We start from the raw sequence: 14272 nt of genomic DNA, 5'->3' as shown, positions 1-14272 counted from the left end.
CATCCCAGTCTTGCTGTATGGAACCTCTCCCAGGCGGATGAAGAATCTCTTGGTATCTTCCAGAGGAAGGTTCTGCGTACAATTTATGGTCCGGTTTGTGTCGACAGGAAAAGTAAAATCTGGCGGAGAAGATTTAACCAGGAGTTATACGAGCTGTACAGCGACTTGCTACTGGTCAAAAACTGCGTGTACAACGCTTAAGAATGCTAGGGCATGTCGAGCGAATGGACAGCGAAGCTCCAGCCCGTAAGGTATTCTGAGCCAAGCCTGAGAGAACAAGAAGCAGAGGCAGGCCTCATCTCTGGTGGAGTGATCAAGTTGAGGCCAACGCGACGCAGGTCAACTTGGTATTTGAAACTGGAGGCAGCAAGCTAGAGATCGAGTAAGCTGGAGAAAGTTATTGCTTGAGACCCAGGAGCACAATGCGCTGTAACGCCAACTAAAGTAAAGTAAGTAACTATTCGTCTAACCTATGACTGCTTTCCCCCTAGAAGTTTTTGGAACGTGAAACACAGTTGTTTTTAAGATGTTTGTGTTCAAAATAATTCATTAGGCAAAGGTAAACCAACAAATCTTTTATAACGTTTATGAGCCTTAAACTGTCTTATCTTGTATATGAAAACGATCAATACGCGATGGACTTGTTGGTGAGGCCATTTACCCAAAAATGCAAATTCAAAGATGATTTTGGGATGGTATAATGAATGATTGATACTGCTGTCAAAATATAAATTGATAATAATAATAATTTGCCATATGTCATTTGCCCAATAGAAGTTTGTGCAATTCACAGGATTAAGTACATGTAGTAGACGTTGCGTTGTTAAGAGTCAGAAGCATTGGCCTACACACGACCGACACCGACTGCTTGTAGCCAACTTCACGTTGATTTAATGTATTCCTGAACGATATTAGCCCTTCTGTAGGTTTATTGCAAGAAACATTTAGAACATGCTTTATATATTTTGTCTACCTTTATTATTAAGGATATCCTTAGTTTCTTTGGAACCATTTTTAAGTGGTATTCTATTGTAAAATGAATTGACTGGCAGTCCCTATCTAGTATCTCAGAAGTATTCAAATTTGAAACGGATGCCTTCGTCCATCAACTTATTCATTTGACATACCAAACGAACGCAGTCAATTGTCTTCTTTACTTCACTAGCGCCAAGTTCTCTCAGTGCGAGAATTTCTTATAAAGCAAATTGTCAAAAGTTCATCAGCTGATTGCCTTATGTCATAACAAACGGCGATTTCACATTTTATTGTAAACGAAAATAGTGAAGTAAATAAAACATGTTTCTGTCCAATAATTTCCTGAGAAAAGCTTTAGTTTTGAATTCCAAAAGGTACCTAGAAAACTCTTCTATTAATCCAATACTAAATTTCCCACTGTCAATAGATTTTTCAGTGAAAAAACTAGTGGAAAGTTCTACGATGTAATTGTTATTGGTGGTGGTCATGCCGGAACTGAAGCCTGTGCTGCTGCCTCGCGAATGGGAGCCAAAACCTTATTGGTCACCCACAAAAAAGAAACAATTGGTAAACATTCTTGAATGACTTTCTTTCCACTTATTAAATATTCCTTTGTTCAGGGGAAATGTCCTGCAATCCGTCGTTTGGCGGAATTGGGAAAGGACATCTTATTCGAGAAGTAGATGCTCTCGATGGGATTTGTGGTCGATGTTGTGATGTTTCTGGAGTTCAATACAAGGTAAGAATTTACCTCGATGTGAATTGAAATGAGAAACTATTTAATTTAGGTGCTTAATCGTCGTCGTGGTCCAGCTGTCTGGGGACCTAGAGCTCAAATCGACCGTCAACTGTACAAAGCTGCCGTGCAAAAGGAACTCTTTAACATTCCCAACCTAGACATACTTTGCACACCTGTTGAGGATCTCATTATAGACGAATGCACCCCAGCTGACAATTCAGAGACCGCAGTAGTGAAGTGCTCAGGAGTAATTCTTAAAACTGGTGAAAAAATCCATTCCCATGGAGTAGTCATCACAACTGGAACTTTTCTTCGTGCGCACATCAATATCGGAATGGATGTTCGCCCAGCTGGTCGGATGGGTGATGCACCGGCCATTGGTCTCGCCAATAGCCTTGAGAATCTCAATTTTCGAATGGGACGTCTGAAAACTGGAACTCCCCCTCGAATTCGAAAAAGTTCGATAAACTATTCCAATTTAGACGTCCAACTGGGAGACGATCCTCCCACTCCGTTCTCATTTTTAAACGACAAAGTCTGGATCAACGCCAAAGATCAACTTCCCTGCCATCTTACCAACACGACGTTCAGAGTTAACGAGATCGTCAAGGAAAATATGCACCAGAATCGACATGTGACTGAAGAAATCACCGGTCCAAGGTATTGTCCATCGATTGAGTCGAAGATTTTACGATTTGGACAGAAAACTCATCAAGTTTGGCTGGAGCCTGAAGGCTTCAACAGTGACTTGGTCTATCCTCAAGGTTTGTCGTGTACTCTTCCTGAAGAACAACAAGTGGAACTAATTCATTCAATTGTTGGTCTGGAGGAGGCCGAAGTTGTTGTGCCAGGTTACGGGGTTGAGTACGACTATATTGATCCACGGGAGCTCTTCGTAACGCTGGAGACCAAAAGAGTTGCGGGGTTGTTCTTAGCGGGACAAATCAATGGAACCACGGGATACGAAGAGGCAGCTGGTCAGGGACTACTTGCCGGAGCAAATGCCGCTGCAAAGAGTTTGAATAAAGAACAGATGACTATCAGTAGAACCGAAGCGTACATTGGAGTACTCGTTGATGATTTAACTTCACTGGGAACGAATGAGCCATACAGGATGTTTACAAGTCGAGCTGAGTTCCGATTATTACTGCGGCCAGATAATGCCGATCTCCGCTTGACTGAGAAGGTGAATCCATCGTCCCACTTTCATTAATTTGAAACCCTCCAATAAAGTTTATTCTTCAGGGTTACAAGTTTGGATTGGTCTCCAAAGAACGTTATAATCATATGTGCCGAACAAAAGCTAAACTCGATGAAGCCATTACCATTCTCAAGGATCTCAAACGCTCTTCCAATCAATGGAGGTCTCTTTTCAATCTCCCAGAGTCGAAAACTTCTGTTCCAAAGAGGTTTGTTCTTATAACACCTGTTTCATTTTTTCATGTCTTCTTAACCACGTTTGACCAATTTAGTGCCTTTGAAATGTTAGCCATCCCCGCAGATAATATATCCTGCAAACAAATCGCTAGTCTAGAACCCGAACATCTTGGATGGCTTGCGGAAGATGAACAAATTTCCGAAAGAATAAAGATCGAAGCCCTCTACGATTATTTTGTAGTTGAACAGGCTAAAGATGTGGAAGCTGTGAGACAAGAGGAACAGCTTATGATTCCAGCAAATATTGATTATTTTGCGTAAGTATTGAGAAGCATTTCCTTATTAAACTTCAAAAGGTTACAATTCTATCGAAAGAAAGTTTAAACTTGAATTCAAAATAGTAAAAATGAGATCGAAATAGAAAAAAGAAACGCAGCCGGTAGGATTCGAACCTACGCTCCCAGAGGGAATCTGATTTCGAGTCAGACGCCTTAACCACTCGGCCACGACTGCTAAGTAAAAATCGAATGTCAGACTTTCTATTTGACTATCACAACAATTACAAGTGGGTGTAGTGTGTATGCGTCATCGTTCATGGGTGATAAGGTAAGATAATGAAAAGCCTAGTGGTATATTTGCAAGAGTTTAACTGTAATCATCAAATACAACAAAAGTATTCGGGGTTTCGTAGATTCATCACAAACTGTGCTTTGTGTAATTTTTCTTATTATAGTATGCACCTATTCAAGGGGTTAGGAATATCCTTATAGCCAATAATATTTTGCGGTGTTTTAGTGAACAGAATAGAAAAGTGGGTTAATTATAACAGCATTTTAACTGACCTCCAAGCGGGTTTCCGGAAAAACTATTGTACTGTGGATCAGATATTTGTTTTAACGTCAATAATTGTCAAAGCTTTTCAATCCCGAAATAAGAAGATTTACGCTTTTTTGTTGATTTTAAGGCAGGTTTCGGCCTTGTGAACAGAAATGCACTTTTTTTAAACTCTCTCAACTCGGAGTTTCCTCAAAACTTTTAAATGTATTAAGGAATATGTATATTGGTACAGAAGCAGCGGTTTGGGATGGATCTACATTCTCACAATGATTTAATACTAATGCTGGTAAAAAAGGATGCCCTCTGAGTGCTTTGCTGTTTGCGTTGTTCATTAACAATATTGGCAAATATCTTCCTGGTGGGATTCGGATAGCTGGCTCTATAATCAATGTTCTACTGTATGTACCTAGATGTTCTAGTGATCCTTTCAGGCTCACCAGGAAATTTGCAGCTTATGATAATTTGGTTGTAGGCATACCTACTGCAACACATGGGGACTTACAATAAATATTGGAAAATCCAAAATCATAGTATTCACAAGATTTTCTCACAGTTTGATTAGAGAAGGTTGGTTCTTCAATGGCCATCGTCTTGAAATCACTAAAGATTACAAAACGATGGATTTCAAAAATCATCTAATTGAAAAGGCTAAATCTTCGCAAAGCTTGCTGAATATGATATGGAGGAATATTTTCTCAAACCAAAATGTATTGCTGTCAGCTAAATACAAATTATTGGCATTTGTTGTTAGAACATCTCTTTATTATTTGAAGCAGTAGAAAAGCTCATAGTTGCGAAACACGAACAAGGCTCGGCACGGACGGATTTACTGTTAACAACCTACGCAAACGAATTAAGGGCACCGAACTTCGGATATGCACGTGGAATGTTATGTCCCTTCACGGACCACGTGCGGCCGAAGAATTAGCGGAAAAAACAGGAATGAAGTTCGAAAGTAAAACGAAATTTACAGGTACATAAACCTAGAACCGAAGGCTGCAAAGACGAAAGTGGAAACATCATAGTGGAACCGCAGTCAATGCCGAGGATATGGAAGGACCACTTCTGCAACCTGTATAACTGCGACGACGAGCCGAATTCCGTTGTCAGGCAGGATGATCCATTCAACATAGACGACGAAAGCCAAAAATTCCGTCCTCCCGACATAGACGATTGCCATAAAGCCGCTGAAGCGGATAGCTTGAATGCCGAGCTCTTTAAAGCAGCTGGAGAATACTTGGTTAGGAGCATGCACCAACTTATCTGTAAGATATGGTCGGAAGAAAACGTGCCTGATGAATGGAAATTCAGTGTTGTTTGCTTTATCCTGAAAAAAGGAGACCCTCTAAACTGCACCAACTATAGAGGAATAAGTCTACTTAACATCGTTTATAAAATCTTCTCTGCCGTAATATGTGAACGTCTAAAGCCCATCGTCAATAACCTGATAGGTCCTTATCAGTGTTGTTTTAGACCAGGAAAGTCCATAGGTGATAAAATATTCACATTACGGCAGATCCTGGAAGAAACCCAAGAACATCAAATCGACACCCACCCTTTTTTCGTCGATTTCAAGGCCGCATATGACAGCATCTACAGGGACGAGCTATATAGAGCCATGTCTAGTTTCGCCATCCCTGCCAAACTCGTCCGTTTATGCAGGATGACCATGGAGAATTCATGCTGCTCCATAAAGGTTTTAAACAACTTAACATGTGATTTTTTTAACATCTTAACATCGTATACTTGAAAAAATAGTGCAGATCTTTCAAAAAGTCTCTCCATATACTGGCATATGCTGATGAGGCAGAGGCGGCAAAAATGGGTTTAAAGGTTAATGAGGGCAAAACAAAGTATGTACATGCTGTCGTCAAGAAAGAACCTACAACACCGACGTCTTGGTCAAAACGTCACCATCGACAGACATAACTTTGAGGTAGTCAAGGACTTCGTCTACCTAGGCTCCGCTGTGAATGCAGAAAACAACACCAGCTCTGAGATCAAACTAAAAATAACTCTTGCTAACCGCCGTTTCTTTGGGCTAAGAAAGCAATTGAGTATAAAAGTCCTCTCTCGAAGAACCCAAGTGTCGCTTTATAAGACTCTTATCATCCCCGTCCCTGGACTATGACAAAAGCGGTTGAAAGCACCTTGGGTCGTTGCGTATGTATTGAAGGGGAGTGGAGGAGAAGATAGAACGACAAGCTTTACGTATTGTACAGCAACGCAGACTTAGCCGGGAGAGTAAAAGTCTAACGACAAAGATGGCTGGGTCACGTAGAACGCATGGAAACCAATGCTACGGCCCGGAAAGTCTTCGAACCCTGTTTACCAACATCCTTAAGATGCAGGCCGACTACATCTATAAAGTTGCTTCACATTCAGATGCTCGTTTGTCAAAGAAAATGCGGAATGAGAATTGGTGGTTTGCAAAATGACAAAATATTGGCGATAGCTGTGGAGATTTGAATAACTTGGCACAACTAAAGGAGCAGCTTTACAAGATAATTCAAAAACACGAAGACTTTGTTCGAGAAATATAAATAGCAAAATAATATACTCACAACTAAATCATAATCTTTTTAAACAATAATTATTTTGAAAACACATTCAGCTATAAAGAAATATCGTTCATATTCAAATCCAGATATGAGCTCCTAACCTTAAATGACAGTCCATACAATGGAAATTTTCAGCAATTCTGTACCCTATGCAACATGAAAACAAAAGAAGACTGCTCTCATTTAATAAGCATTTGCCCAGTGTTAAGACTCCAAAGACTAAGATTTTTCCAGAAAAAACAGTTTTACAATACAAGAAACAATAGAATTATTTAAAAGTGTAAATTGGAAATGATTGTACTGTTTTTTTAAATTCAATTTATAAGTATAGAAATCTTTTAATGACTGAAAGAAAGAATTCCACATTCGTAAAGTGTGGCTAAAAAGAATCTTTGTACTCAACAGTACGTCCGAAATAGGTTTCAAGTTTTAACTGATGAGCCTCTCTATAGAATTACGAGCAACTCTATTTCGATAGAGTATTGTTTATTAAAATATTTAGCTATTAAATAATGATATATTTATTATGTACATGAAACTTTGCGACGCAGCTCTAAGGATACAAATATTTCATGTATCATTTTCAAAGATCTCTTTACTCGAGTTTCGGAAGAATAAAGATTTTATAAATTAGCCGAATAAGAGACATGGTAAAAAAAACTTCTCCTATTGACTGAGAAAACCAACAAACTTAAGCTTTTTTGGCGATTTTATTTAATTTTAAAAAACAGACTGGGATTCGGTCCATACCATTTCCCATTTGCGCTATTTAAAATAATTATTTTTGGATTTTGACAAATTGTTAAATTTGTATAGTTACTTCTTTTAAATATTACAAAATATTTACAACAATAAAATGCAATAAGTTTGATGTCAAAAAGGATTTGGGACAACCAAATTTTTCACTTTTTTAAAAATTACTGTAGAAGTCGTCTTGTTCTTCGAGAGTGACATGACGCAAAAAGGTATCTCGAACCTACTGAATTCCCTATTAAGATCATAAACTTTGATTCTATCGACCTTGAAACTTTGAAAAATGTAATCAATAAACTCAATAAAGGGGTATTTTTGTACTCAAAATTATACCAGCACACACTTCCATATCTTGACAACATCATACAAAATGGATTCTGAACAGCACTGCAAAGTATTAAGACCATATGTAGGCTCAAGATCACCAATATCAAGTATCTGCTTATATCCGGACAGCGATGTTGGAGAGATATCCTGACCAACATTCAGATTCCGAAACAGGGGATATTTAGAGAATGAAGATCAAATATCAACTGAATTTGCATTCAGCAGCTTCGATTTTAACCTATTTTATTGAGTGGTATGGATATTCTATGTATTAAAAGAATGAGCCTTATATAGTGAAATCTCAAAAAACCAATATTGACTTTCTAAATGATAAATGAAAAAAGAAAATGCTTAGGGCAGGAGAAGTCAGAGAGCGTCTGTAAGCTCATGAATAATACCGTGATTTGCCAAAGTGTATGTTTTATTTGAATTCTCAATTTTCTCATTCATATGTACTTTTTCATTTAAATTTTGATTTGGTGTGGTTACCTTTTTATAGATTATAAATTCCTTTTTTTTTGTTAAAATAAATAAAATTGTCTTCAATGTATTCACAAAATTATAAGAATTTAAATTTTTGTGTACCTACCTAAAAATTGAATTAATGTTGTTTTTTTTTTTGTTTTAGAAAATCACTTAGCCTTTCAAATGAAGAACGACAAAAGCTTACCATGATCCAACCTCAAACTGTAAGTCAAGCTCTAAAAGATATCGATAAATATTTCGTATTAAATTGTTTTTTTTTTATATCGTACAGATTGCTGCAGCTAGTAGAATTCAAGGTGTAACTCCTTCAACTGTTGTTCGACTTCTTAAATTTATAAAACAACGACCCCATACAAAACAAATTTCAATTTAATAAAACAAATTTGAAAATAGACAAATAATTTTAAATAAGTTTATGAAAATGTACATATGTATGTAGGTACTTTTAATAAAACAGTTGTAAATTTTAATTTAATTTAAAGTTTTAGATTAGGCAGTGAAGCGCATTCGTCTTTTACAATTGCAAAATCAATCAAGTAACTTATGTCACAATGACAATTGATGATGTTTTTTAATTCAACTGAAAGCTGCACAATTCCGTTCCAAGGACAAGGGTTTCTTGTCAAATTGGAAATAAGTAATACTTCTCTACAATGCAAAATGCAAATCGTGATGGATTCGTAGCTTGTCTGAGGAGGGTTTTGTAGACAATACTGTTTTTGATAGTTTTTGTACAATGAACTGAAGGTAGAGGTTAGTGAAGTAAAGTTCCAAGTTTGAAGATTATGAAAGTTGAAAAACTAGTTGCCTAGGTGAAAATGTACGTTCAGGGAATGCAATTGACTGCAAATGAAGTCCCTAATGTTGTCTGCCCATTTATGAATGCGAATCTTGCATTACTGTTGTATTTTTAGATTAATTAACTTATCCTATGCTATATTTTGTAACGGAATTTCATGGATGTCCAAATCATGTTGTTGTTTATTATTACTACAGGACTTTTTTTAAAATATTTTCTTTAAGTCATTGTTATAATAAAAGGTTTTTCAATCGGCGCGGTGAGTTGTTGGCGCCCACGTGGCGGCAGACTTTAACTTGGCGGATATTGCGTCAGGCCTTGAGCCTACACCCATACAAGATTCAGCTGACACAGGAGCTCAAAGTTCATTACCATAGACGTTTGTTTGTTCGCTGACTGGGCTCGAATCGTATGGAAGAGGACCCCAATTTTAACCGAAAAATCAACTTTAGTGACGAGGAGCATTTTTTGATAAATGGCTGTGTTAACAAGCAAAATTTCCGTACATGGGACGACGCCAATCCACACGAGGTTTACCAGGTGATAATGCATCCTCAAAAAGTTACCGTTTGGTATGGATTTTGGGCCAGAGGCGGTGGCGTAATTTTTCCGTACTTTTTTAAAAACGACGTTAGTGAGGTGGTCACCGTCAACAGCGAACGCTACATAACAATGATAACTAATTTCTTATGTTTCAAATTGAACCATATGGACCTAGACGACATGTGGTTCCAGCAGGACGGTGCGGCGCTATGTGCCACACAGCAAACGCCAAGATTGGCGTTTTACACATGAACTTGCAGGGGTGATGTGAATTAACCACCAAGGTCATGCGATTTGATCCCGCTAAAATTTTTCCTGTGGGGTTTCTTTAAGTCATAGGTCTATGAAAATAAACCACAATCGACCGATGTCTTAAATGTGAACATAACACAGGCCATCGCTCAAATTCAGCCGGATCATTGAAAATTGGACCACTCGCATCCATGCCACCGTAAAAAGCCGAGGCTGGAATGATATAATATTCCACACTTAATGGCAAATATGCGCCTTTCAAATAAAAAATAATTTTGTTAATACCTCACACACAGCTTGTTTTAGTCTATTTCAGCATCTACCAGCCCTTATTAAAATATCCTTTATTAAAACACATTTCAATTGTATTTAAATACAGCGTAATTCAGTTTCAACATTTGTAAGTTTTTAGAAGTTTTTTTAAAGTAAAGTTTTCTTAAGCACAATTATTCAAGCTTTGAAAAAAAAAACCTACGCATTTTAAAAAAAAAAATACCCTACCCTATCTGTAATTATTGTAAATTTTGGATGTTAAATACCGTCGACCAGTCTACTTTTAATGTAGAAACTATGGACTGGACAGGTTCAGAAGACGTACGTGAGTACCCTTAATATTAGTTTTTTTTCGTTTCTTTAAATAAAAACACTTTACTTTTCACTTTAAACTTTAAAAACATGCTCCTTTTCTGCTTCGGGTCGTTGTCCTGGTAAAATTTGAAATTCCTTAAAATGCCCATTTTCTCAGCACTTTGCCTTAAATTGTCTTTTAGGATCCTCAAATGTATTCCTTATTCAATATACCGTCGATTAATACTAAACTTTCCAGGATTCTTGCCGAAATGCACCCCCAAACAATAATGTGCCCGCCTCCCTGCTTCACTGTTGGCTTTGTGTTCCTGCTTTAAATCTTCATTTGGCTTGCACCACACCGAAACTCTTCCATCCGATCCAAAGAGGTTGTACTTACTCTCGTCAGCAAATATTACATCATCCAACCAAGCTGCATCCTTATTTTTGTGTTGCTTCGCAGATTTGATCCGAATTTGCCTATTGCGCATATTGATAAATGGCTTTTTTCGGGCAACACGACCATTTTCTTTATGGCTCGGCGTACTATTGAAAAAGATATTTTCGTTTTGCATTCCATTAACAAATCTTTCACAATTTTTGGTGCACTTAAATGAGGATTTGCTTTTATTACTATAAGCCGTTCTTCTTTCGTTGTTAACTTTTTTGGTTGACCCATCTGCTTATTTGGTTCGATCCTTCCTTCTCTTTTATACCTCTGAATAATATCACCGACAGTGTGTGGCTTCATGTTTAAAATATCAGCATTTTTTTGTATGTTTTACCTTTTTTATGGTGAAAAATAACAAGGTTTCTTTTTTAAGGCTTGCATTTTTTCCTTTGCGCTCCATGATTAACTTTTTAATTAAAACCAAACGATCTTAAGCACTATTCACATGAGCACGACCAACGACCAACGAATAAACGAATATTCGTCGATTTTGACGTTTCTTTCACATGAGAGTTTTTTTAATTCGTCGCGAAAAATGCCACAGCCGAACACCATTCACCACCGAAACCAAAACAAGAACGATTTTTTAGGTTAAGTACGCGCGATTATTTTATTCGTTGCGGGTGTGGATGATGTGGAACGCGAATAAAGTTTGACAGTTTGTATCAACCATAATTTTTTTCGCGACGAATAAATTTGTTTTCTTAAATTTATTAATATATTATATTGAAAAGTAAAAGTATGTATCGTAAATCAAATAGAAACTTTATTGCCATTGTTTTGTTAAGAATTTGTGTGGAAATATGTCTTCAAACGTATATAAACTCACATTTTGTAATTCATTCGTCGTTCGTTAGTCGCGCTCATGTGAATACTACTTTAGTGTAAATTGTTTTAAAAATGTATGCAAATTTCTACTGAACACTTTATTTTAACGGTACTCTTGAATAGACAAACTGTTAATCGGGGCAAATGTCAAACTCAGCAAAGAAAACAAAATAGCGAATATTAATGGAGCGCTTACATGTGTCCTTTTTACGTTACTTACTTACTTAAGGTGGCGCTACAGTCCTGTGTGAACTAGGGCCTCACCCAACAAACTTCTCCATCTAGCTCGGTCCCTAGCTAGATGTCTCCAGTTTCGCGCTCCAAGTGCGGTGAGGTCACCTTCCACTTGTGCGCGCCACCTGATCCGCGGTCTTCCTCTACTGCGCTGTCCTGTGGGTGCGGATTCGAAGACTTTCCGGGCCGGAGCATTGGTTTCCATGCGCTCTACGTGACCCAGCCATCTTAGTCGTTGGACTTTTACTCTTCTGGCTAAGTCTACGTCGCTGTACAGCCCGTACAGTTCGTCGTTCCATCTTCTCCTCCACTCCCCTTCGATGCATACGGGACCGTAGATCACACGAAGAACTTTTCTCTCGAAGCGACCCAAGGTGCTTTCATCCGCTTTTGTCATGGTACATGCTTCTGCACCGTATAGCAGGACGGGGATGATAACGGTCTTATATAGCAACACTTTGGTCCCTCGAGAGAGGACTTTACCACTCAATTGCTTTCTTAGTCCTAGGAAACAGCGGTTAGCAAGAGTTATTCTACGTTTGATCTCAGCGCTGGTGTTGTTTCCTGCGTTTACAGCGGAGCCTAGGTAGACCAAGTCCTGGACTACCTCAAAGTTACGTGTGTCGATGGTGACGTTTTGACCAAATCGTCGGTGTTGTATGTCCTTTCTTGACGACAGCATGTACTTTGTTTTGCCCTCATCATCCTTTAAACAAATTTTTGCCGCCTCTGCCTCAATACTCTCAAAAGCCCCATTGACATCACGCTGAGTTCTTCCGATTATGTCAATGTCATCAGCATATGCCAGTAATTGCACATACTTTTGAAAGATAGTGCCTCTAGTGTTGACGTGTGAGCTCTGCACTATTCTTTAAAGCACGATGTTAAAAAGTTAGTCAAGAAAAATGTCCCTAACTATGTAGTCAAGTCAATTTATGTCAAAATGACAATTGATCATGTTTTTTTTGTTCATTTAACTAAAAGCTGAACTTTATTCCTCTATGATTTATTTATTTTCTACGCAGTTCCATTTAACTTTTTTGTAAAGGCTCCTTGTACAATTCGAAAAGAAATAAATCATATTTATTAACATTTCAAAGGCAAATCATGATGGACTTGTAGCTTCCCTGAGGAGCATTTTGTAGACATTAATGTTTTTGATAATTTTTGTACGTTTAACTGAAGGTAGTAGTAGTGAAGTAAGGTAGTTATTGAAGTAAGGTTCCAAGTTATAAATTTATGACAATTGAAAAACTAACTAGCTGCTTTAGTCAAAATTTACGTTCAAAGAATGCAGTGGACAAGCTACAAGTCCATCACGATTAATAATTAACAGAGTAATATATGTGGTTCAGCTTTCAATCAATATGATCAGCTGTCGTTTCTACATTAATGTATTTGACTTGATAGATATATTTTTCTTGACTAACTTTCTAGTCGACTTTTCATTAAATTTGCCTTAATTTGAATGCATTTTTCGACAGCTAGCCAATCAGATGTTAGAAACTTGCCTTACTTTCAAGTCCCTTATGCCTGAAACACAAATACGCTTCAGCTATGGCTTCGCCTGTCGTTTACGAGTTCAGCCCTAGAAATTCTTCATGCTACTACAATGAAACTTCGACCTCACGTTTCGTTTGATAATCATAAGGAAAAGAACGTAATTTTACGTAATGCGACTCCAAACGGAAGCTCTAGTTCAACTTGCTAAACATTTGCTTTGTCTGACAGCTCAAAAGCTGTAAAAAAGTTATTATCGGCTGTGTAAGATACTTCCGCGATAAAATAACAGCTACTTGAGAAAAAATAACAGCTGCCAATGACAGATGTGCCATTTTAGAAATGTCATTTTGGAAGTGTCATTCAAAGGAACCTCGAAGAAGGCCCAGCGTAACGCAGACGAAGTTGAAGCGTGTTTGTGTTTCAGGCAGGTAAGGTAAGGCAAATTGTTGTGCCCGTCACTATTATTGTGATTACCATGCATAATATCTTCTAATTAACTGCGGATATCCCTTCCGGATATGCATTTGTTTATGTTTATGAAATAAATATCAACTGCAACCCGTAATGAGATACTTTTCTCTGGGTGCCTTATCTTCTTTTTATCATACAGTATTAAGTATCTGTCGAGGCCGATTCATCGATACTGTAAATAAAATTTCATAAGAATAAATGAGTAGTCTTAATTCAGACGCAAAGAAAAGAACTTCGCCTTTTTATTAAACCACGCATAACAAAATTTCTAGAATCTTATTGGTCAACTGTCAAAAAATTGTCTGCTAATTAAATTAGTTTTGAATAAGGTGATAAAAAATCTCCCTAATTTTTTTTTGTCAAATTCGAAATGGAATAAGTAATATTTTCTTACAATTGAAAATACAAGTCGTGATGAAATTGTTATTGGTAGTTTTTGAATGTTGAACCAAATTTAGAGAATAGTGAATTTAAATTCTGAGTTTGAAATGTATGGGTCTGAAAACTAAATAGTTGCCTTGCTAAACATTTTTCCTTTAAAGAATGAAGTTAATTTTAAATAAAGTTTC

The 14272-nt window shown here is 37.4% G+C and overlaps 1 protein-coding gene and 1 non-coding gene across 2 annotated transcripts; one reads left to right on the top strand and one right to left on the bottom strand.

Moving 5' to 3' along the window:
* The first annotated feature begins 1239 nt into the window (after positions 1 to 1239).
* Positions 1240 to 8467, top strand: LOC129952409 (protein MTO1 homolog, mitochondrial). Its single transcript, XM_056064970.1, has 8 exons — positions 1240 to 1349; positions 1403 to 1542; positions 1596 to 1714; positions 1764 to 2900; positions 2960 to 3123; positions 3187 to 3408; positions 8198 to 8258; positions 8327 to 8467. Exons 1-8 carry the CDS (start codon positions 1297 to 1299, stop codon positions 8426 to 8428), a joined length of 1998 nt encoding a protein of 665 aa, XP_055920945.1. The 5' UTR covers positions 1240 to 1296; the 3' UTR covers positions 8429 to 8467.
* On the bottom strand, positions 3523 to 3604 carry Trnas-cga (transfer RNA serine (anticodon CGA)). The gene has a single exon. It is a non-coding gene; the product is annotated as a tRNA-Ser (tRNA).
* Positions 8468 to 14272: the final 5805 nt, after the last annotated feature.

The sequence above is a fragment of the Eupeodes corollae genome, chromosome 3 (assembly GCF_945859685.1).
Source record: "Eupeodes corollae chromosome 3, idEupCoro1.1, whole genome shotgun sequence".
Taxonomy (NCBI): Eukaryota; Metazoa; Arthropoda; class Insecta; order Diptera; family Syrphidae; genus Eupeodes; species Eupeodes corollae.
This window is presented reverse-complemented; position numbering and strand designations above follow the sequence as displayed.